At 38.2% G+C, this 25,529-nt stretch overlaps 1 protein-coding gene across 2 annotated transcripts in view; it reads right to left on the reverse strand.

The window, feature by feature from the left end:
* Nucleotides 1-25,529, reverse strand: part of atrnl1b (attractin-like 1b) — a 928,830-nt gene that overhangs the window by 393,310 nt on the left and 509,991 nt on the right. For both annotated transcript variants that reach the window (XM_072557357.1, XM_072557356.1), the window contains one exon: nucleotides 3,863-3,924. In XM_072557357.1, the coding sequence (XP_072413458.1) occupies nucleotides 3,863-3,924 (62 nt within the window). The remainder of the gene's footprint in view (nucleotides 1-3,862; nucleotides 3,925-25,529) is intronic.

The following is a 25,529-nucleotide window of genomic DNA, read 5'->3' on the forward strand; positions in this document are numbered from 1 at the left end:
AATGGTAATTGCAAGAACATTGTTGGTAGGAAATTCAATGATGGCAATGGGAGGTTGATTAGATTCTCTCAGGTTGGTGACTAGTGTTTGTGAGGCACACATATTATGTATTACTTACTAGTGCAATCTAGATACTGTCCAGATCTTGTGCATGTATGCACAGACTGATTATTCATCTGAGGAGTTCTAAATGAAAACTTACTGTTCATCACAACAAATGCTATTTATCACACGTTGTTTATCACAAGAAGCCAATTCTCATCCTTTGGATGATGGATATAAAGTTATCAGTATCACAACTGAAGATGGTTAAACTTGGGAACTCATGCAGCAATGCTCTGTACTGAGATGACTGGCTCAAACAATCACCTACCTTTGTGTTAATTATAATGACTGCAATATTTCTGTGCATTCCAACTGATTTCAGTTTCAGCTTGGATGCCACACTCACTCAAAAGCTGACATGATGTCAAAAACAATACCTCTCACCTCACCTTCTGAATTTAGTTCTTCTGCTAACATTAAGACCAATGAGATCTGTAACTTAGCAATCCTGGTGACAAACATGAACAATGTTACATAGGTTTTTGGTGAAGTGCTGTTTGGTAAATATTGTTGATGGCACAATCTATCATTTTGCTCATGCTTGAGAGTGGACAGATAGGATAATCCAGTATGGCCAGTTATCATCCTATTTTTTTTTCTGTGGACAGGACTTAGCTGGGACATTTCTGTGTTTGGCAAATACCAGTGCTGCAGCTGCAAAAAAATAATTTGGCCAGAGTGCAAATCTTCAGCAGTATCGTTTAGAGGTCTTCAGAGACTGTAACTAGTGTGTTCATCCATTTCTTGATATTAATTGGAATCAAACTAGTTAAAGACTGGATTCTGTGATGACCAACATTGCAATATAAACCTAAGATGGACAATCCAATCAAAGTTTCTGGCTGAAGATGGTAATTACTTTATCCTTTGAACTCTCACACCAAGCTTCAGAATCATTGAAGATGGGCCTGTACATGCAACTTTCTTTGCCTATTTCTTGCCTAGCTGCTTCTCATTATTCACAATTGGATATAGTGGGGCTTCAGACCTCAAATCTCATCCATTGATTGTGATCTTGCTCCATCTGTAGCACTCTGTTTCAGCTTTTTAGCATGTATATAATCCCCCGTTGAAACATTCGTTAGGTTGGCATCTCATTCCAATTAACGACTCGCTCTTCTATAATCTTAATTGAACCTTGTGGTAACAGTTGAATGAGCTATCCCTTATTGGGCAATGTGGTTGAAAGAGATTCAATTAAGCAGATTGAAATTGAGTGCAATCTTGAGGTCTCTTGTGTAACAGTGGTAGTTTCCCTGCCTCTAAGTCCTGGTTCAGGTTCCACCGGCTCCAGAGGTGTGCAATACATATCTGAACATTTTGATTAAAAATGCCCATACTGCACCACCAAACATGACTGCTGAGTTGCCTTTGAGTCTATTATGCATGAAAACTATTCTAAACAGGAAGCAGGCTATTTTACAAAGACTACCCAATTACAGCACAGTCCCAGCAACAGGCATGTACTTTATCAGATTCATAACTGAGGTTGTAATCTAATTTCTAGACCAATATTTCAGCTTGCCTGATAAATGTCTCAAATCTTTGGTGCTTAAAGATAAGACAAAAGATTTAGGTGGAATGATTCAAAAAATACGTAAAGAAATTAGGACGTAAACAAAATGAATCATACTGAAACTTTTCAAACAACATAAATTTGAAGGCAACAAATCACAACTTATAATTTAAGCTTTAAAAAGTCAGGACCCTTATAATTACAGCTTTGTTAACTTGTTGCCTGCAGTCAGTAAGACAGGTGCATATTATAAAATAAACCTTAAGTGTAGACAACGATGTTAAAGTAACAAGATGATGAATCAGTGATTAAACGCATAAGTCCAGAAGAAAGCAATGCTGTAATACTGCTAAACACTAATAGCATTAGCACAATATGTGGTAGTAATTACAAAACAGAAAAACTGTTGCAGCCCTACCACCATGGGTTGCTGAAGTATTTGAACTGGAAAGATCTGATAATAAATACTAATCTGTTTAACCTATCTTTGCCAGGAAATAACTATATTATAACTAATGCCCACAGCATTCTCATAGTTCAAAAGAGGGAACAGCAACAAGGTTCCTGTATCTGTCTAATATTAAAATGCATGTGTATACTGGACAATTGAAGAGAAAAGTATTGAGCTTGGCTAACACATTGTGCTTGAACAGCATGCTAGCACTGATATCTAGCTATAATTCTAACCAACATGAATTTTGTTTTACTACTCACTTGTGGGACATGGGTGTCACTGGCTGGCAAGCATTTATTGCCCATTCTTAGCTGCCTTTGAACAGAGTAGCTTGTCAGGCCATTTCAGAGGGCAGTTGAGAGTAAACCAAATTACTGTGGGTCTGGAGTCATATGTACAGGTGAGCACGACAGATTTCCCTGAAGAATATTAGTGAACTAGATGGGTTTTTCTAACAATCGACAATGCATTCATGGTCATCAGTACATTTTAAAATCCAGATTACTGCTGAATTCAAATTTCACCATCTATTATGGCAGGATTTGAACTTGAATTTCTGGATTAATAGACTAGTGATAATACCAGTAGACCATCACCTCCCCTGAAGAATTATGAAGAATAAAATCACTCCAATCAGTCTCTTCAACAGAAGTAAAAAGAAAGATAACAAAATGAAAGGTGAAAAGTAAAGTCTCCATTTCACCCTTGCTTTAAATAAAGCATTGCAATAATCCAAAAATATAAAATTATTCCTCAAATCTACTATTCTCAGCTAAAGGCATTCTAGGAAATGCAAGCTATGTTCTTCATAACAAAAACTTACAGCGAGTCTGAAGCTATTCAAATGTATTTACTTAACCTGCCTTAGCTGGGAAGACCTAATTCCTGTAAGTTCATGAATCTCTTACTGACCATGAAACATTTGTGAAACCATTCAAGGAATACTACATTCAAGTGCAGTTAGCAAATTGTAAATAAAAAAGACAGGGAAATATCAGGAGATCATCCAACGTATAATCATGAACAGAACAGGAAGTTAAGTTTAGTTTCATTGAAAGAAAATATAAAACACTAAGATGGATATGAGAAGTTTTCTCTCTAAAGAAAAAGGGAATGGCCAAGGTGGATATTGAAAATGGTTTACTGCAAATATAGGACAAAGCATGATAAAAATCTGAAAAAGCCATGAATGAGTTTGAAGGACATCAATTTATCAAACAAAAACTTCTCAGCAGTGCAGTTAATATAAAGTGTCAAAACATTCAATAAAAATTGGAATAATGTCTTATCCAACAAAAATGGAAAAGTCTGGATGAGACAGAAGAAAGTCTTTCTGGAATTTAAAAAAGAAATGTTGGTTAGTTGCAAACAGCCACATTTGCAAACAGCCAGTCTAATAGTGAATGGAGAAGGATAGATCCAATTCCTCCAGCAACAACTCGCTCTTCACTTTTGTCGGCTATTGGACAATTTGCCGTTCATGAATAAGCCTGACAACCTAACTGTGGGTCTGCAACCAAAGAGTTCAAGCTTCATCAGTGAGAAAATGCTGAGAGAGACAGACAGAGAGAAAGAAAGAAGGAAGAAAAGAGAGAAAGAAAGGAAGAAAATGGGGAAGAGAGAGAGAGAGATTATCTGAATTGCTTCATATTTCTAGCCAATTAAATTGTTGGAACTGTATGCAAATTTTATACATGCATTTTTGGAAACAATGAGTATTCCACATGAGTTATTATACTAATTTAACGCTTTAAAATAGGTTCATACCTAAATACAAATCAACTTACCTGAAAAATGTTACAAAGAATTGGACAAGATCCATAAAGCTACTGTGTTGTGAAAAGGAAATCTGTGGAAGAGACATTTGAAATATAAAAATTACTATACCTTGAAAATAACATATATGCATATCCAAAATTTATTCAATTTTTAAAAACATTTGAGAATATTATAATCAGATTCTTTTTACAACAAAATCACAAGCTGAGTTTCTCAGTGCTTGCTGCATTGTTAATTGAACTGTAGTAGGATATAAGTTTGATTAATTCTTCAAGTCTGACAAACAACTAACAAATTCATGATGTTTCACTGCTATGAAAGGAGCTATCCAAAAAAGATAATGACCTAATTATTCAAGAACTTTGCATACCATGGATATTTGTAAAATCATAAATAACAGAGTTAATATATACCACTTCCAAAATGCTATCCAAGGTTAAAAAAGTATCATATTAATGGTTTTAGCTTGCACTAATGATCATATAAAAATAAAAACAAAATGACTGGAATCCTGAATGTTAGGATTTTAACAGGTTTACAAGCTGCACTAACTATGAAGCCACCCTGTAGTAGTTAGACACAGCTGTTGTCAGCTTCGTCTAAAATAAAAATACAATCATAACCTCCACTGAAAGATTGCAGCGTAACCATAATAAGTAGCTGTTATTACACACTGACTTTTTTCCAAAAAAACTCATTTGCAATGTTTTGCACAGAAATGACAAATAAATTTGATGTGACACAAGGCTATTAGTGACCATCTGGCAAATACAATAATAACAGAACTTCACTGTTTGCAAACAGCAGGCCTCTCTCATTTTACTAGTCTAAGAATAACTCTGCCGCGAAACTGAAAACTAGCCAATCTACACCCAACAATAATGCTCATATGAGAAAACAAATCCACCGATCAATAGTTGATCTTTTTACTTGTACTTTGTCTAATCTAGTCTACCACATTTGCATGATCCAATAGTTAGACGGGCCACCAACTACATAATAAGTCCTACAGACAAGGAAGGTACTGTACTTTTTTTTGGAATAACAATAGAAGCAATACATTTTGCTTCAGTGCTACGAGTTAAAGAGTTGAAAATTCAGTTAGAATTTCTATTTCAAATTGTTATTCAGTGACCTAGGCAAGCATTGCCACCAGCTGTGGACAAAATCATCTGTGATGCCCAATGAATACTATATTAATGCTTGATCTTTTAGTTTCCACATGTGAATTAATGCAAGATATGGAGGGCTTCCAGTGTCCATGGAACAATACGCCAGTATCTTTGCTGAGGGATGAGTGGGAAGGGTCAGTGTTTAACAGGAAAAACATGGACATTTTATAATTAAATTATTGCACGATGACTTTACTAGTAGTAGGGAAAGAGAACACCTCTTGTGAACATGACAGCATTCTCCAATAATTGATTTGTTTAATACATTCCCAACTTGTAATTGCCACAAGGAACAAAACAATAAAAACCAGTTTACATTGTTGCAACATCTGTTTATGACCTCAGAAAGGCATGCTGTGTTTCGTTGTTGTGATATTGTGGTTGATGAGGTGGGTGAGTGAAGCTGTTTGCCATTGTGCTGACTCGACTGACCTTCAAAAATTGATCTGCTTAAATTACCAAAACAGACACACCAAAAAAGATCCAATCTCCACTTCCCAAAAGGCCATACATGCATTCATTTTATATCAGTTATGTGACTATATTCTCAGCATCATAAGCTCCTAACATACCTGAATTTTCTTAAAATGCTCATTAAGCTAATAAACTTCAGTTTGTCCTTTCTAGACCTCATATTACAGGAGTCTATAATAGGACTAGTACAGGAGCAGCAATTTTAGTCTTCAACTTAAATTGGTAATTATGTAACACTTAAGGAAATTGTGCATCTATATAATATCTGCGCAAGGACAAATTATTCTATAAAGCTGCAAGATGTTAAAAACTATTTGACAAAAAATAAATAGAAGAAAATTAAGAAAAAGATCATTCCCCTGTCATTTCTGCCACCTTCCCCAGAATGCCACCACCAAACCCATCTTCTCCTCCCCTCCACTGTCACTGTCCTATGAACACTGTTCTCTCTATGACAGCTTGGTCAGAACACTTCTTCATTCCCCTATGGCACCTACTCATGAAATCACAGAAGGTGCAACACTTGCCTCTTCACCTCCGCCCTCCATATTGGCCAAGGCCTCAAACACACTTCCCGGTGAAGAATCTTTTGTACTTCGCCTAATCTAGTCTACCACATTTGCTAATTAAAACATAGTGACCTTTACATTGGCAAAACCAAACACAGACTGGGTAACCACTTTCTGAAACACCTCTGCTCTTGTCCACAGGAATGTCTCTGACATTGCATCCTCTTGCCATTTCAATAAGCCCCCTTGCCCTAATGCTAATGCTAATGTTTCTCTCCTGGGCCTGCTGTCAAGTGTCAATGAAGGATAACACAAGTAGAAAAAGCACCACCTCATTTTCTGCTGTAGATACTTTAAAGCCTCTAGGACTCAATGCTGAATTCCACAACTTCAAAGCTTGACCTCATGATGCTTATCTTCCATTTCGCTCACCTTCTTCTTCCCACTTTCCCCATCTACCAAAAGGCATTGTTTTGTTTGTCTCAGTCAACAAGATCCTTTTTCATCCTTTCACACCTAAAATTTACTACCACTTTACATTTTACACCCCATGGTCTGGTAGGACTATGGCAACTTCTTATTTCTCTTTCACTCCAATTAGCAATCCCTTTGTCTTTAGCACTGTGTCACCTTGTCAACTATTCCAATTGCCCTTCCTATGCCTTTGTTAAAAGAATAAAAAGCATTTTCTAATCTCTTTCAGTTCTGAAGAAAAGTGATATTGGACTAAAAGCATTAACTCTGTTTTGCTCCCCATAGTTGATGTCAGACCTACTGAAATCTCCAAAAATTTTCTCTGTTTGTTACAGCTTCCTCACCTGTTTAGGAACTGGAGTGGGTACTCATTCCACAGTGAGCACTACCTTATAATAGATAGATTTTCATCAGAATGAACACATTGTAAAGTCCTGAATTGCTGCACTTTGCATGTGTTACATTGTTAGGGAGAATAAGACCAATTGAAAATGGTGCACTGGCTTGAGGTCGTACATACAAATAAAAGATAAAACAAATGATACCTTCTGACAACTGATCAAAATGTCAAATTTTTTTTAACTACAACCAAAGAGAATGTCAAATATTTAAAGAGCAGAGAGAGAGATCAAGACATTCTGCCAGATATGTTTCATCCAGAACTTAGGTTTCACGAGTAGTTAGTGAATACGAAGTCATTTGTAAATTCTAATGAATTTTACTTCTGGAAATTATTTTCTCTCCCTTCAATCCTGTGTTACTTAGCAACTATAAATTCTTGAAATTTGTTAACAACTTTGGTTTGTTCAGTCAGTTGTCCATGAAGAAGTAAAAGGGTTGAACATTCAAGAAATTGTACCGAAGACTTGTGCTCCAGAACTTGCCATTTCCGTAACTAATTTTTTTCAGGACAGTTGCAGACTGGCATCTGCTGACAATGTGGAAAGTTGCCAACTTATGTCCTGTTCACAAAAACATCCAACCTGCCAATGACTGCCCTATTAATCTACTTTGATTTGATTTAATATTATTATTGTCATATAAAGGTAATAAAACAGTATGCAGAATCTAGTACAGCTATAGAGAAAGTGCAGTTAATCATCAACTCTAATACATTGAGAGATCCATTCATATGTCTGTAACAGTGGGGAAGAAACTGTTCTTAAATCTGTTGGGTGCGTGTACCTATCCTCTGCCCAATGGGAGAGAGTGGAAGATAGTATAACCAGTTAATTATGTTGGCTGCTTTCCCAAGGCAGCGGGAAATATAAATGGAATCAATGAAAGGGAGGCTGGTTTTAATGATGGATTGGACTGCATTCACAATTTTCTGTAATTTCAGTTGCCATGCCAAGCAGTGATGCATTCAGACAGGATGTTTTCTATGGCACATCTATAAAACCGGTAAGTGTCATTGTGGACATGCCAAATTTCTCAGAGTATTGAGTACAGGAGTTGGGAGGTTATGTTGCAGCTGTACAGGACATTGGTTAGGCCACTTTTGGAATATCACGCTCAATTCTGGTCTCCTTCCTATTGGAAGGATGTTGTGAAACTTGAAAGGGTTCAGAAAAGATTTACAAGGATGTTGCCAGGGTTGGAGGATTTGAGCAATAGGGAGACAATGAATTGGCTGGGGCTATTTTCCCTGGAGCTTTGGAGGCTGAGGGGTGACCTTGCAGAGGTTTATAAAATCATGAGGGGCATGGATAGGATAAATAGACAAAGTCTCTTTCCTGGGGTGGGGGAGTCCAGAACTAGAGGGCATAGGTTTAGGTTGAGAGATGAAAGATATAAAAGAGACCTGAGGGGCAATTTTTTTCATGCAGATGGTGAGGTGTATGGAATGAGCTGCCAGAGGAAGTGGGGGAGGCTACTGCGATTGCAACATTTAAAAGGCATCTGGATGGGTATATGAATAGGAAGGGTTTGGAGGGATATGGGCCAGGTGCAGGCAGTTGGGACTTGATTGGGTTGGGGTATCTGGTCAGCATGGACAAGTTAGACTGAAGGGTTTGTTTCCATGCATACATCTCTATGACTCTATTAAGTGTATAAATCCTGCTGATATTTGCATTTCAAAAATGTAGCATCTCGCATTCATCTAAATTAAACTCCATCTGCCACTCCTCAGCTCATTGGCCCATCCGATCAAGATATCTTTGTACTCTGAAGTAACCTTGTTTGTTGTCCACTACACCTCCAATTTTGGTGTCATCTGCAAACTTACTCACTATACCTCCTATGTTCTTCACAGGAAGCACAGGGCAATTGATATGCTAATTTTAAAGCCTTTGAGTAATTGTTTCTATGCAACAGCTTACAACAGCCAGTGGGAGAAATAAACTGGCTCTCTTCAAGCTTAGGTAAAAACAATGACTGCAGATGCTGGAAACCAGATTCTGGATTAGTGGTGCTGGAAGAGCACAGCAGTTCAGGCAGCATCCAAGTTGCTTCGAAATCGACGTTTCGGGCAAAAGCCCTTCATCAGGAATAAAGGCAGTGAGCCTGAAGCATGGAGAGCTAACTTTTGCTGTGGAGACATAGTGACACAGCTTTTTTCCAGTTTGGAGACCTTATGCCTCTGTAGTTCACACAGACAAGCTGTCAAACTTCCCAGGAACCAGAGAGTTGTTGTCAGCCTGATGACCTTTGGCATCCACAACCCATTGCTAGCCAAATCTCTCTCTCTGCATGCACACATTGTTGCTGCCCAACCAACGAACGGACATTGCAGTTATTGTCACCTTGTCTGTGACCACTGTGAAGAGGTAAAAGGAACCAGGTGAAAAGATTAAGGACCAGAAAATCCAAGCAAGCAAAAAGATCATTTCAGTGAACACTGTGGACAAAAGCCATTGATGTGCTTCCCAATTTCTTTTTCTTTCCACCCATAACATACATGAGTGAGAGTGTGAGTGAGCGAGAGTGTGTGAGAGTGAGTGAGAAGGGGTTAGAATTTTAGCAAGCAGGGTTATATGCTAACAGTTTATAGTTGAATATTGTAGTTCGAACAGTCCTTTTACAATTTAAAGCCTGTGTTTTTTAAATTTACAATAAACAGTTGTGCTTATTACATACAAAAACCTAGACCATACAAAAACCTATTTTCTGTTAGCCTGGTGTTATCAAAAGGCAAACTGTGGTCTTTGCATATTTAGATTTTTTTTAACAAAAGCATTTGTAATGACTCCAGGAATATTGGGCTTTTATTTTAAGCATGCTACCCAAACGAGCTGTGACAGTTGGCTTTTCATTTTTCCTTCTGTTTACTAAACGTTAATATTAACAACTGTTTAAAGGCTTTACAACATGTATTGTTCCCACATTCAACAAAGATAAGACGTTATGCTGCAATTGGTGTTAGGGAGACGGGTAGGACTCCTTCAAATTGGATTCAAATAGCATGTGGCATTAAGGACAAGTAGCCACTGTAGCTTCATTCTTATAGTGACAGTTACAAATGACAGCTGATGTGACAGGTGATGTAAAGTGGTCATACATTTACAGACATGAAACTCTACGTCCAATAAAGTGTCACCCATGCCCTTGTGCCCTCAGAAGCTTTCTTTCTGCCCATCACTGGTGATGGGCACGATAGCAAGAGCATGCACTGTCGAAGTTTGGTGCATTTATATATGCTAAGCAATGAAGAATTGCTTGAAATAATTCACTAGAGCTCACAGAGGGAAACTCTGCATGAAACTCTCTGAAATTGACACTTGGCTGATATTTGTTAAAACTCAGTCCCTTGTTTCCAGCTGGGTGACCACAACATGGACAAACAGACATTCTTCACTACTTTTATTTGAAATGGCATCTTTCAAATAGTACTTCAAACCAAAAACATGTTTAATTGATCAGATTGAAACAAAATATATGTCTTGTAGCACAGGATAAAGAGGAGCATTCCAGTGTTCTTCTGAGCATGTATTTATTTGTCATTTTACCAAATTTATAGTCTTGTGTTCAAATCTGCTATGTTTGTCTATACATCAGATTTGTTGTTAAAAAATCTTAATAAATATTGATGTAATCTTGTTGAATTTTCTCTGGCAATTTAAGAAGGGAAAAAGACAATGATATACCTCAATTTATCCATTACATCCCTGGAATGAAAGTATTGTTTAAAAAAATAATTTTCTCACATCTTAATGCTGTCAGAAATATTCCCAAGATAGGAACAAAGGAACAGAAATTGTGTACAAAACTGAAGACGTAACTTCAACATCTGTATCATACTTTTCCTTTGTATCAAACTACATAAAGAAAACAAAAAGTCCTCCTCAGCAGAAACTAATCAGCTTACAAATGAAATGCCTCAGTACTGCTTATATTACCCATTATTATTGATTTGTACCTATTGCTATTATCCTCAACAGGCCAAACTGAGGAATGTATCGCAGGTTTCCCTAGTCTTCGAATACCAGTTTTGATGCCTGGATTCCTATTGAAAATACACTTTTTGTCTTCAAAGTTGAATATTTTAACCAATCACCAACTAACTAAAATTGGGTTAAGCATATCCAGAGTATATTGAAATGCCATGCGTTGCAAAGATGTAAAAAATGAAGGTCATTACAAAGTGAATGCTGAATAGTTTGGCACTACTACAGCTTTGTAGTATTGTCCTTTGAAAATATGCGAAGGGCCATCTATTTGAAAAACAATGGGACACACTCACAGGGGAAGTTATAAGCATTGTGATCATGTGTCTGAAAACAAAACTACTTGGCAAAGAAATACACTGGCATTTTAAAAGATTTTCTGAAGTAATACAATGAAACACTCTGTGAAAGTCACTTTTGTGCAGGTTACAATATTGTAATTGTTCAAGGATGTTGCAATGTCAGCAATTGTTGAAAGTTGTTTCACTCAAAGGAAATCATTGTCAAGTAAACCATTACAATCCAAAACTGATTGTCTCATATTTAATAGAAATGTGAGAATTTTCACAAGAAAGACTGGTAAGTAAATGAGCAACTAACGTCCAAACCAAACGTTAAATGAAGGAGGAGGAAGTGAGGACTGCAGATGCTGGAAATCAGAGTTGAAAAGTGTGCTGCTGAAAAAGCACAGCCAGTCAGGCAGCATCCGAGGAACAGGAGAGTCGACATTTCGAGGATAAGCTCTTCATCGAGAATGAAGGGGTGGACCAAGGGGTCTGAGAGATAAATGGGAGGGGGTTGGGGCTGGAGGAATGTAGCTGGGAATGCGGTAGATAGATGGAGGTGGGGTGTGATAGTGATAGGTCGGAAAGGAGGGTGGAACAGATAGGTTTGATGGAAGATGAACAGGTAGGACAGTTCAAGAGGGTGGTGCCGGGTTGGAAGGTTGGACCTGGGATAAGGTGGAGGGAGGGGAAATGATGCAACTGGTGAAATCCCATGATCCCATATGGCCGGAGGGTCCCTAAGGATGAAGATGAGTCGTTCTTCCTCCAGGCATCGGGTGGCTAGAGTCTGGCGGTGGAGGAGGCTCAGGACTTGCATGTCCTTGGCGGAGTGAAAGGGGGAGTTAAAATGTTTGGCTACAGGGTAGTGGGGTTGTTTTGTGCATGCCTCAAAGACGTTCTGTGAAACATCCCACAAGTTGGCATCCTGTCTCTCCAATGTAGAGGAGACCACACGGAGAGCAACAGACACAACAGATGAAGTATGTGGAAGTACAGATAAATCTCTGTCTGATGTGGAAGGATCATATAGGGCCTTGGATGGAGCTGAGGGGGCAGGCAAGGGCACAATTTTTGCACTTCTTACGGTGGCAAGGAAAGATCCACGACTCCTTTGTTAGATCCACAGCCCTCACCAACCCACCCTCCACTCCCAGCAGCTTATGCTCGAAACAACAGTTTCGAGTTTTGCCAGCACCACACTTTTCAATTTTTACATGAAGGCCAGCTTCAAATTTCTCTTTCAATAGAATTCACCTCCTTAAATGATGCACTTCTGTAGACTTTTGTCTAGGTTGGTGGTTTTATATTTTACACTTATTTCTGGATTCCTAAAACCGAGAAATTCTATCACATAGTGGACAGTTGAAGAAGGATAGCTCAGAATACCACAGGACCTTGATCAAATGGGCCAATAGGCCGAGGTGTGGCAGATGGAGTTTAATTTGGATAAATGTGAGGTATTACATTTTGGCAAGGCAAATCAGGGTAGGACTTATACAATTAATGGTAGGACCCTTGGGAGTGTAGCTGAACAAAGAGACTTCAGGGTGAAGGTTCATAGTTCCTTGAAAGTGGAGTTGCAGGTAGACAGGGTGGTGAAAGTGCTGTTTGGTACACTTGCCTTCAATAGTCAGTACATTGAATATAGGAGTTGGAATGTCATGTTGCGGCTGCATTCAATTCTAGTCTCCCTGCTATAGTAAAAATGTTATGAAATTCAAGGGGTTCGGTAAGATTTACAAGGATGTTGACAGTGTTGGAAGGTTTGAACTATCGGGAAAGGCTAAATTGGCTGAGACTATTATCCTAGAGTGTCAGAGGTTGAGGGGTGACCTTATAGAGGTTTATAAAATCATGAGTAGCACAGGTAACGCACATAGCCAAGGTCTTTTCTCCAGAGTAGTGGAGTCCAAAACTAGAGGGCATGGGTTTAAGTTGAGAGGGGAAAGATTTAAATGGAACCTAAGGGCCAACCTTTTCACGCAGATGGTGGTGTGCAGGTATGAAATGAGCTGCCTGTGAAGATCTGGACCCCGCCAGGTGGGGTTAGTTAGGAGGGGGGGGGGGGTGGAAGGTCTCTAGGTTCCGCGATCGGTCAATAAGCACTCACAATTGTTTAAGACTTCACTCTTTATTTCTTCACTTAGCCGGGTACAGAGCATCCAGAAAACACAGAAGTTCAGCACCTTTTTTCTCGAAGGAGCTGCACCCAACAGCTTAATACAAAGACATTTTTATACTTTTCTTAAAGCAGGATAGAGGGCGTGATCGCATAGTACATTCAAACAATGATATTGCTTCATTGACAGTTACTTGGTCCAATGATGTTTCCTGGGAACCAACTTATGTTCCAACACTCAGGTCACTTTTGTCTCACGAACTGAGCCACGACATCTGCATGTGAAGGCCAGCCAGTATGGCTCTTATCTTCTTGAGTTACTTCTATACTCTAAAGGGCGCATTGTCCGCTAATCTCTTTTTGCAGCAGTCTGCGGTTAGTCATTTATGCAACTCTAGTAGAATTAGCAATTAGCAGCATAGAAGCCATTTTGTTGTGCTAACTTGCATTGAGACGCCATCTTGTTGCCATCTAAGTTACCAAGAGCATTCATCAGGAGGTTGCTCCTAACTGTAGTTAGTCACACAAGTCCCATAGGCGCAGGTCATGAGCCACCATGTCCTAGCTCAGCCTGTATTCAGGTTGCAGATTCTCACCCGAGGTGGTGGTGGAGCTGGTACAATTACAACATGTAAAAGGCATCTGGACGGATATATTAATGGGAAGGGTTTAGAGAGATATGAACCAAATGCTGGAAAATGGAACTAAATTAACTTCGGATATCTGGTCATCCTGGACGAGTCGGAATGAAGGGTCTGTTTCCATGCTGTATAACCCTATCTATTAAACCAGATGGTTGATAATCAACAGTCTCATCTTGGTATTTTTCCACACATCATCTTACAAAGATAAGCAAGTTAGTTGTTATTTTCACCCAAATTGTGATACTAAATTTTAATCAAATTATCAAGGAGTTTAAACGGTTAACAGATATTCTTTCCCCTGGGATTAAAGTGCAGTTGAACGAGGAAGTCCATGCCTGTCACATATGTAACATAATGGAGACAAAAGTTAAATTGAAGCATTATTTATGGTTATAAATGGTATTTTCTGCATGTATGATTTTGCTTGCAGTGCGGAATGGATTACCCTCGACTACTACTTCGTCATTTATATAAATGATTTGTTTGTGAGCATAAGAGGTACAGTTAGTAAGTTTGCAGATTACACCAAAATTGGGGGTTAGTGGACAGCAAAGAAGGTTACCTCAGATTACAACGGGATCTTGATCAGATGGGCTAATGAGCTGAGGACTGGCATGCAAGGTGCTGCATTTTGGGAAAGCAAATCTTAGCAGGACTTATACACTTAATGGTACGGTCCTGGGGAGTGTTGCTGAACCAAGAGACCTTGGAGTGCAGGTTCATAGCTCCTTGAAAGTCAAATCACAGGTAGATAGGATAGCGAAGAAAGTATTTGGTATGCTTTCCTTTATTGGTCACAGTATTGAGTACAGGATCTGGGAGGTCATGTTGTGGCTGTACAGGACATTGGCTAGGCCACTTTTGGAATATCGCGTGCAATTCTGGTCTCCCCCCTATTGGAATGATGTTGTGAAGCTTGAAAGAGTTCAGAAAACATTTACAAGGATGTTGCCAGGGTTGGAGGATTTGAATGACAGTGAGACGATGAATAGGCTGGGGCTGCTTTCCCTGGAGCATCAGAGGGTGACCTTATAGAGGTTTATAAAATCATGAGGGGCATGGATAGGATAAATAGACAAAGTCCTTTCCCTGGGGGGGTGGGGGGGAGTGCAGAACGAGAGCAGAACACTGTAGTAGTTTAGGGTGAGAGAGGAAAGATATAGAAGAGACCTAAGGGGCAACGTTTTCATGCAGAGGGTGTTATGTGTGTGGAATGAGCTGCCAGAGGAAGTGGTGGAGGCTAGTACAATTGCAACATTTAAAAGGTATCTAGATGGGTATATGAATAAGAAGGGTTTGGAGGGATATGGCCCAGGTGCTGGCAAGTGGGGTGAGATTAAGTTGGGATATCCGGTCGGCATGAATGAGCTGGACTGAAGGGTCTGTTTCTGTGCTGCACATCTCTATGATTCTATGACTCTACCAGTTTATGTCAAACAAAAATAATCTTTCAAACTGTACCTTTCTACAAATTATTTGTTGAAACTATATTTTACACTGTACTAGTTTAAATTAACTGAAATTACACACGTACTCAACATCAGCATAACAAACCCATCTCAACTTCAAGGGAAAGACTGGTACATTGCAGTAAAGAAGAACAAAATCATATTCCTTGTGGCAACAATAGAATCTTATATCATTATAATCTAGAGTAAAGTTAGCTATTATTGTGTCATCACAATATACTATTGCAGTCAATTTCTTGCCACATTTCTAATATTTAATCTGGAGATCAGTTATGTTGCTTAACTACAGATATGAGGCTGTGTTTAAAACATGCTTTAGTCACTGCTTGAGTATTTTATGTGATAAAGTGGCTCAAGTTGGCAAATTCAGGTATATGTTGGTGCTGGTCAGTTTCTAAGGTTAAGTTGCTTACATATTGCTGGAATTACCAAGGAATAGATGCCTTTTTTAAAAAACACTGTTTAGCATATGTAACCATGAGACAGATGCATGATGGATTCATTTATATACATGAACTCCCTCCTGTGTGAATCCACATAATGAGTCCAGAATATGCCGTTTGAAAACAGCAAGGGGCTTGTATCATTAACACATTGTCAGGGCCACTGATTTATAAGTATAATTACATTTTTAATACATATTTTTACATTCTCTCATGCTTTGAAGATCAGAGTCTTTGATTCTCTTTAGTTTTCTACGAAAGAAAACAACTAAAAGTTCATTTCGTCATCAGTGTATGTTATAGGAAGCACAACGGCAATCATCTGTTTAATGTAAGCAGGAATGAGAGACTTATTTGCTTCAGACTGGAAGTACCAGAGGCAATAAGGTTCCAGGCTACAGTGACGTTAACTACTAGAGGCAACATCTACACAATCTAATAGGTGGTTGCAGGTCTTGTCATAGAAATTGCTACAATTCTGTGAAGCCTCCATGGAGCAGCATACCCTCTTTAAGTGCTTCACCGTCAACTGCAGGTAAACTGGCCCTGGGCATAAACTCTTCATTGGTAACTATTATTCTATTTGGTCTATTTTTAGTCCCATCGTAGTTTTCTCATTTCTCCTGATCTTCATTCTAACACTGTAATTTTCAATAGCAGACAAGAAAAATAGTTTTCAAGAAATTTCTTTGCTGGTTAAAAGAAAAATTCAAAACACCCACAGAGTTTGCTATACACACAGCAAATATGTTCCACAACTACATAAATAAATTTCTGCATATGATCTGGACAAGAAGTCATTCAATTAAGTTTTATAGAAATTATAAAAAATATGAAAAGTTTAGATAAAGTCGAATATTTTACTAAGTATTTCTAGCAAATATGTAATATCACTAAACATTCCTGTTTTAATTATGCTTAAGTTCACAACTTCTTTTCAGATTTGACAGGTAATAGTACTCTTTGATGATTTTTATCCACAACAACTCACTCTCTGAAGTATCTTTCTTTTCTAAATATGTCCATGAGTGAAACAGTTGAACACAACAGAGGAGATGAGACTAACTGTGCTTGACATCAAGGCAATGTCAAGGGATCAAGGACCCGGGCAAAATTTAAATCAAGGGTAAAGCTCTGAACGGGTTGGAGTGATTCGTAATACAAAGGAAATTTGTTGTGGGTGCAGAAATCAAATCATTTCCGCCTTAGGACACTTCTGCAGGAGTTCCTTAGGGTAGTTTCCTAGGTCCAATCATCTTCAGCTTCTTTATCAGTGACCTTCCTTCGAAGGTCAGACATGGGGATACGTTGATTTCGCTGCTCGTTGGATGCTGCCTGAACTGCTGTGCTCTTCCAGCACTACTAATCCAGTATTTGATTTTCAGCATCTGCAGTCATTGTTTTTACCATGGGGATATATGCTGCTGATTGCACAATATTCTGTGTTATTTGCAACTTTTCAGAAACTAAAGTTGTCCAAGCCAATATGCAGAAAGCCCTGGACAACAATCAACCTTGAGCTTATAAATAGCATATCTGTTACAGAAATGCCAGGCAATCATCATCTCGAACAACAGAGAATCTAACCAGCTCACCTTGACGTTAAATGGCTTCACCATCACTGAATCCACTGCTATCAACATCCTCAGAATTACCACTGACAGGAAATTGAACTGGACCAGTGGCCCCAACAGCAGATCAGACCTTTGGAATTATGAGATGAATAATTCACCTTCTGCATCCCCAAACTGCTTACATCGTCTACAGAGCACAAATCAGGATGTGGTGAAATACTCTCCAAGCGTCTGGATGAATATAGCACCAACAATACTCAAGAAGCTCAACACCATCCAGGATAAAGTAGCCCACTAGAGTGATTCCCATCCAGAACCTTAAACATTCAGTCCTTCTGCACAGTGGCACAGTGTGTGCTATCAATAAGCTGCATTGTAGCAATTCAGCAAAATTCCTTCGACAGCATGTTCCAAACCCACAACTCTATGACCCAGAAGGGAAGCAGATACATCAGAACACAACCACAGTTCCCCACACACCACATTGACTTGGAACTATATTGTCACTCTTTCACTGTTGCAGGTTCAAAATCCTAGATCTCCCTTCGCATCAGCACATGGCAGTTTGAGAAATCAACTTCCCAGCCACTTCTCAGTAGTAGTTAGGAATGGGCAACAAATGCTGGCCTAGGCAGCAACACGTAAATACTGTGTAAGACTGAAAAGAACTTCATAAGCGGGCATCCGTTCCTGACAAGAGCAAAACAAAAATAGATTTTGGGAGTTAATGAAAGAGTATATGAAAAGATAGATTCAAAAGTGTTTGTCAAAGCTTGAGGTAATTGGATGGGAGGCAAGGAAGTCATGATTTTGCAACAGAACATGATTTTCAGCTTGATTTCTACAGGATACAGGCAAGATGCTTTAAGATATTATCATAGGTGGTTCCCCAGAAGATGTGAGCTAAAACTTAAAGTTGAGAGAGGTACCAGAAAAACAGGCATTGAGAAGGTTTGGATCAATGAGCAGACCTAGGCGTTTTTTTGTGGGAGGCAATGATGGTGTCCAGTGAAGGATGAAGATGTGTTGAAATAGAAATATATTATTCTGTCAAAATAAAAACTGAAAGAACTGAGGAAGCTGTATATCAGAAACAAAAAACCCAGAAATTGCTGGAAAAGCTCAGCCAGTCTAGCAGCATCTGTGAAGAGAAATCAGAGTTAAGGTTTTAGGTACAGTTCTGAGGAAGGGTCAGCAGACCAGAAACATCAACTCTGAGGTCTAGAATCATAGGATCCCTGCAGCATAGAAACAGGCGCTTTGGCCCAACAAGTCCACACCAAGCTTCCGAACAGTGATCCATCCCGACTCATTCCTCTACCCTGTTATCCTACGTTTACTCCTGACTCATGCACCCAACCTACACTTCCCTGAATACGATGGACAATTTAGCATGCCTAATTCACCTAACCTACACATCTTTGGATTGTGGGAGGAAACTAGAGCACCCGGAGGAAACCCCCGCAGACATGGGAAGAATGTGCAAACTCCACACAGTCACCCAAGGCTGGAATTGAACCCAAGTCCCTGGTGCTGTGAGGCAGCAGTGCTAACCACTGAGCCACCGTGTCACCTCTTCTCTTCATGAACACTGCCAGACCTGCTGAAACGATTCTGTCATTCTTTTAGATGATGGTTGATGTGTATCTTGGGCTTGCATTTTCTACTAGATGAGAGGTCAATGTCTTTAAGAATGAAACACCCCCACCAGTGTGAAAATCTTAAAGGATCCAGTGCCAATTAGACACAGGAGTGATAATCTGATGGGTTTCTCATTCAGTCAGATCCTGAGACAGGTAAACCACCTCAAGCTGCTGACTAATTGGAGCAATGCTATGGACAGCAAGAAGTTAAGTGACTGTTTGGTGGGGGAGGTGTGCTTCACGGTTGCAGAAAGAAGGAAATCAGAGTTCAGAAGCAAGGACAGGATATGGCTTTCAGCAGATACCCCCAGTTCTTCATCCATGCCCCTATTCTTCTTAGATTGGAGAAAATCAAGGCCCACCCCAAAAAAAAACAGTGGGCAGGTGCCTCCATTGTAGCAGACAGGAAGCTTTACACTTTTCTTTTCTGCTGGGAATAAATGTAATCAGAGCATTGACAGACTGATGTCTTTTAACAGTCATTAATGGTAGAACAGGGAGGTTAACCATATGCCTGAGGTAGTGGGAATAGTAGAAGACATACCTGTCCTCTTCTCGCTGCCCCAGAACTTAGGTTCTGGATGATAAGGCCCATGGTTGGCCTTCCCAGCCTGACACCAACTAAAGCCCTTAGTAGTAAAGTAACAAGCACTTATGGGCCTCAGTTCATCAGCGGTTTGGTTAACATTGTTCACAGTAGATGAGAAAGATGGCAGCGGGAAAACAGGGTGGGTGGTTTGCCTGCTGGATTATGTGAGTGATCTCAATTTGTCCCAATCTAGGGATGATTAGTACCACAGGTGGGGGCAAGGTGAGAAAGAACGGTCTAGAATTTCACATGCTGTTTAAAAAGGAAAAGTGCCCCAAGGAATACTTTTTTTTATCAAAGTTGACTGCAGATTAGATCTGCCCACTTGCAATGAAAATTTTGAAAAACCACAGGTTTAATGAGAAAGCAGATGAGAATACAGAAATGTTCGTGTTTTAACCACAACTCTGAGGCCTTTCACCTGCATACAAAAAGGATTATTGTCAGAATGACCTACATTTATTAGATGCAAGATCGGTCAACAGTCCTGGATTCTGTTATAGTTTTGATTGTAAGTCCATTAAATGCAAACAAAATCAGAATGGATTATTTAAATAACTTACATGTACAAATAAAGAAATTCTGCTTAATGAGGTTTGCTCACTATTCAACATATTGTTAATGTCCTAATGTATCTGAAATGAAGCATCATGTCAACAATATTTCACTTTCACTCTCCATGAATGTCTTTGAATTTCATTACTTCTAATTAAAGATCAGTTTTAAAATGAATCCATGTGTCTATAGAAGTCTAAATTAATAACATAAATTTGCAATTCAAGTTAGGTGTAAAAAAGAACAAGGTTGAGAAATTGCTTTTCATCTGAAGTGAAGCACAATGAATACAGTGTAAATCAGGGCAACAGCAGAAACACAGCAGATTGATCTCCTGCCTCATTTGCTTGATTGAGTTCAGGACAGCAGTCACAGATTTGGGAGTAAGCTTGCTGCCACATTGGAGAGGAACTCAAGTGCCCCACAAGGCCGAGGTAAATTTGCATGAGGCACTAGGAGAAGGCTGAAAGTGGTCAGATGCAGTCTGGGGTTTTAATGTCAAGCACAGAAGAACATTCCTGCTTGCTGTGATCTCAAATAAGGCAAATACAAAGGCTGAATCTTACCTATCTGGTGTTAGCCTTTAGTGATTCCTTTTAAAGACTGCAGATTTGGCTGCTAAAGCTTGAAGAAATTGACACCAGCAGAAACAGGGAAAATGAAGTCCAAGCCAAAGCTGCTTGATCAGCACCTCATCTATCAACTTGAACACTCACACTCTCCACCATCAACATATGGCAGTTTGTACTATATGCAAGGTGCACACCAGCAAATTACAAGATCCCATCAACTGTACCTTCCAAACACGTGACCTCTGCTTTGTAGGAGTCTAGGGCAACAGATGGCTGGGCAAACCAATACCTGTAAGTTCCTATCCATACCACCTTGACTTTGAACTGTATCACTGTTGATGTGTCAAACTCCTGGGAACCTCCTTCTCCTAACAGCACTGTGAAAATGCCTGAAACTGGTACAGTGTAGTGGTTCAAACAGTCAGCTCAATACCACATTCTCAAGGATAATCAGGGATGAGCAACAAATGAGCAACAACCACATCCATCAAATAATTGTTGAAAATCATCAGCAGATCTGCAGCATCTATGGAGAAACAAAGAGAGCGGCAGAGTTGGCAAAAGAAGAAAAGTAAAGGTCTGTGATGGGATGGAAGGCAGGGGAGATTAGGTGAGAAAAAGACTGATGCTGCAAGCTTGAAGCATGTGGTAATGTGTCAAAAACACACCATATGTATCTAGAAGAGGTGTGAAATGCAAAATCAATCAGCTACTGCCCAAAAGTTTAAGAAAAAGAGTTAAGAAAATCTAATCAGTAAAAGAAAATGAAACAAGGGCAGAAGTTGCAATTTGCAGTTGATGAGTTCATTACAGATTCTGGAGTCCGCATTTTGCCTAATTGAAAGATTTTCATAGTATTTTGCTTTTTATTGGGAATAATATCACAATGTAAATTGTGGACAAATGCTTGAGATTTAACAATTATGAACTATTTCCCTTCGACATTTATTAAGTCCAGAAGCATTAACTTTACCAAATATGTTGAGCTAGACTTAATACAAACACGTCACTAAGCTGAAACGAAGCCATGAATTTTCAATTAGTTCAGAAACAGCAGAATGTGTTTTGGATTTTTAGACATGGATTTTAAACTCTTGAAGTTGACTAAGTGACTCCTTCTGCAGCTCATTTTCTTTCTCGAATTCTTTCCACTGAATTTATTTTCACTTTTTCACAGAATGTCTAGCTGTGGAATCTACAAATAAAGTTTTTGCTACAAAATTGCATGATGGCAATCTTGGAATGATACCTATTGTAGTTTATAAAAGGTATCAAAACTCTGCAGAGTTTACAATATTCATAGTTTGCTAAAGCTGTATTACTATTCGCCCCATGGTAGTCCTTTACTTTCCCCTACTCAGGAGGAAGAAAACAAGGGAACAGTTATATACTTTGAATTGATAGTATGTAATCCAAACAAAAGGACACAGATCACAAACGTAAGACAGACCCAGCTCTGATCTTCCATTTTATGCAAACTTCTGTGCAGAAAAATTTTATTTTCATATTTCCAAAGTAGGGAGTGGAGGTTACTTTGTCCAATCAGTTTACAATCCATGTGTAGTTAATATGTTGAGTATGAACCTTCTGGAATGATGCATAATTCTCAAGTAGCATCCAATAGCATTAGCTTTCCTGAAATACTGAGGCTAGAAATACAAAACATATTGGTTTTGTCTTCAGTTTTGTAAAAATATAAAAATGTGGAATATAGGAGCAGGAGTAGGCCCTTCCAGCTTGCTTTGCTATTCAATATAATCATCTAAATCAGCACCCTGTTCTTGCTTTCTTCTCATATCTATTGATCCCTCCATTCCTAAACAAAAACGTCTTTTTGAAAAGCCTCAATATTTTGACCTCAAGAGTTTCCAGAATAGAAAGGAGACATTGAGTAACATTAAGTTGAGGTTAACTCCAAAGCAAACTCACAAACTCCCTTTGTGTTTTTTTTACTTATTTGGAAGATTCGATGGAAAAAGATTAACAACTTTTGTGATAAAACATGTAGTTATTAGCACACATCATTTTTAAACAGAACATTAGGCAACAACAAACAGCACCGTTACAGGCACAGTTCAACACAGAAATCAGTCATTTTCTTGGCAAACTGCCTGCTTCTCTCTGAGATTGCTTCTAACAGACTCAGAACTGAAAAATACGGGAAGTGTGAAGTTGCTGTGTGTGCTGTCTCGATAAACTCTCCAGAAAAAGTTACTACATGACCTTTCAAATGTATGTTAACATTTAATACTGTAATATATCTTAAGTAGAGATACATCTTTAGCACCAAAAATTAACACTTAACAGCTGTAGAGTCTCATTGCTTTAAATTTTAATTAAGGTTAGAAACCTGAAAAATAAAAGAGACTCAAAAAAGAGAAAAGAGAGGAAAAAAAAGAAAATGGACAAATGAAGGAGCTCCATCTGAAGCGTCCTACTCCACTTCCACAGTGATGGTGTGAGTGAGAAGGCGCTCTGATGAAGAGGTTTCATTTAAGTTAAAGATGCATTATTATTGAAATAATTTATGCTGTTAATAAAGTACAACACTGATATGTATAACCCCTGCATTACATTAGTGTGTGACTTTACATTGGTTATGCAAACCTCTTGGTCAACCAAAATATTTGATTAAGTGGTACACTGCTGGTACATAGTGGCGGAGGATGATCTTCGCAGGGTTAGCGCAGACTCAATGGGCTGAATAGCCTTTATCTGCACTGCAGGGAATCTTTGATTCTCGTTGAACATTAAGATTATTCTGTAGTGAGAATTCATTACCTCAACATTAGTGTTTTCTCATTCTAACTGAATAGTTTTAAAAAGCTATCACTACATGACATTGACTACAGTAGAGTTTCTTTCAGCTCTAGGACAGATTTTTATTTATCAAGAATGGTCATGAGTATACAACCATAAAGTTCTCTTAACTGTCTGTCAGTCAGAATATCAACTAGACAGTGCTAATGAATATATAATTATTGTCAGCTATTAATGAATATTGTATCACAGATAGGTATGTACAATACATCCTAAACTAGGTCACTGAGATCCGTAGGAATAGAAAGCATCAATCATACCTCCATAATATGAGGTATTAGAGGTTTATTGACTATAAGATATTAAAACATGTGTAAAATAGAATTAGATAATAACAGAAAGAAGATATTTCATAAAGTGTGTACACACACAGAAAACATAACCACAAACTATTTCCCTTGGGATATAAACAATATTTCATTACTGTATTTGAGAAAGATAATTTTGAAAATTATTTTTCTCATAAGAAAGTTAAAGGAAAGATATCCAAAGTTTTCATGGCAAATTAAGCGCAATTCACTATGTATAACCAATCAGAAACTTAGCACTCTTCATTTGTAACCCAATTTCCATTTAAAGGTGAATAGTGCTACATTGAAAATGATAAATTACTGGCTTTGCAGGAAATGAAATAAAATAATTAATTTCCTAACAATATACTCTGTGACAAATCACAAACGTTCCTACTGCAAATAATAGTTCATTAAATTTTACAATAACACATACATACTTATGAACCTGATAAATATTCAACAGGTTAGCATTAGATTTTTTAATTAAATAAAAATTAATACAGATGAGAAATCAGATATTTTTTTTAGTTTGCAACTGTTAGTATAAAAATTCAAATCAAATAAATTCAAAATAAAAAAACTAAATATAAGCTTATATTTTTACAATAAGATGATGGTTTTGGGTGAAAGTAAACAGAAATTACCATATTTAAGTGTCTTCAGATACTAAAAGTAAAGAAAACTTGGATTAGAAAGCATTATATTGGAATTAAAAGATAAATATATTTGTAGATATAAAATGCAGACTTGCTTCAGGTATCTAATTGTCCAAAGATGTTTGGAAAGTTATAATATTTTTGGGCTAAAACTTACTGGGTTAAACAGTGGTCTCTTAATGATTCATGCAAAGTGGCCTGCAAGAGGAAGAGGTATCTTGCAAATTGCCATAAGTGGCTGTCCATTTTGCACCACCTGTGCAAAAACAACTTATTGATATTAACCTCTATCATTTTTGCAAAGTTGCTGTCTTTGCACATTCATTCTTCCTTAAACTTGCTCTGAGTACCTAACACTCCAGCTCTATGATTGAACTGAGGATGAAGACGTTTTTATTAATTAGTGAACTTCTATTGACACAGTTTAGAGGAGTAAAATTTAAATTGTTGACAATTTTTAACTTTGTCATTGTCTCATTTCTTTTTCCCTTTTTGTACTTTGATCCTTCTTTCCTTTACTTTTATTTCTCTTTCTGTATTGAAGTCATTATTTAATTCACAAATGCAATTCATTACATCTCCTTAAGGATGGTGATGTAGTGGCAACACAGACAATAATTAGGAGTTGAAATTGGTTGCTCGGCCATCTGCATTTGCTCTGCCATTCAACAAGATCATAGCTGATCTAATAATCCTCAACTCCACTTTCGTGTCTTTTCCCCATAATCCTTAATTCCCTTACTGATTAAAAAACCCTGTCTGTCTATCTCAGCCTTGAACATACTTAACAATCAGCCCCTACAGTCTGCAATGGTGAAGAGCCCTCATTACTGTCTTGAATTGGTGACTTTTCACTCTAAGATTATATCCTCGAGTCTCAGACTTTCCAAAAGAATAAATAATTTTTCCACATCTACTTTCTTAAGTCCTCTAAAAAACTTGCGTATATCATTAAGTATTCCTCTTATTCTTCAAAACTCCAGAGAATACCCAC

The sequence above is a fragment of the Chiloscyllium punctatum genome, chromosome 38 (genome assembly GCF_047496795.1).
Source record: "Chiloscyllium punctatum isolate Juve2018m chromosome 38, sChiPun1.3, whole genome shotgun sequence".
NCBI lineage: Eukaryota > Metazoa > Chordata > Chondrichthyes > Orectolobiformes > Hemiscylliidae > Chiloscyllium > Chiloscyllium punctatum.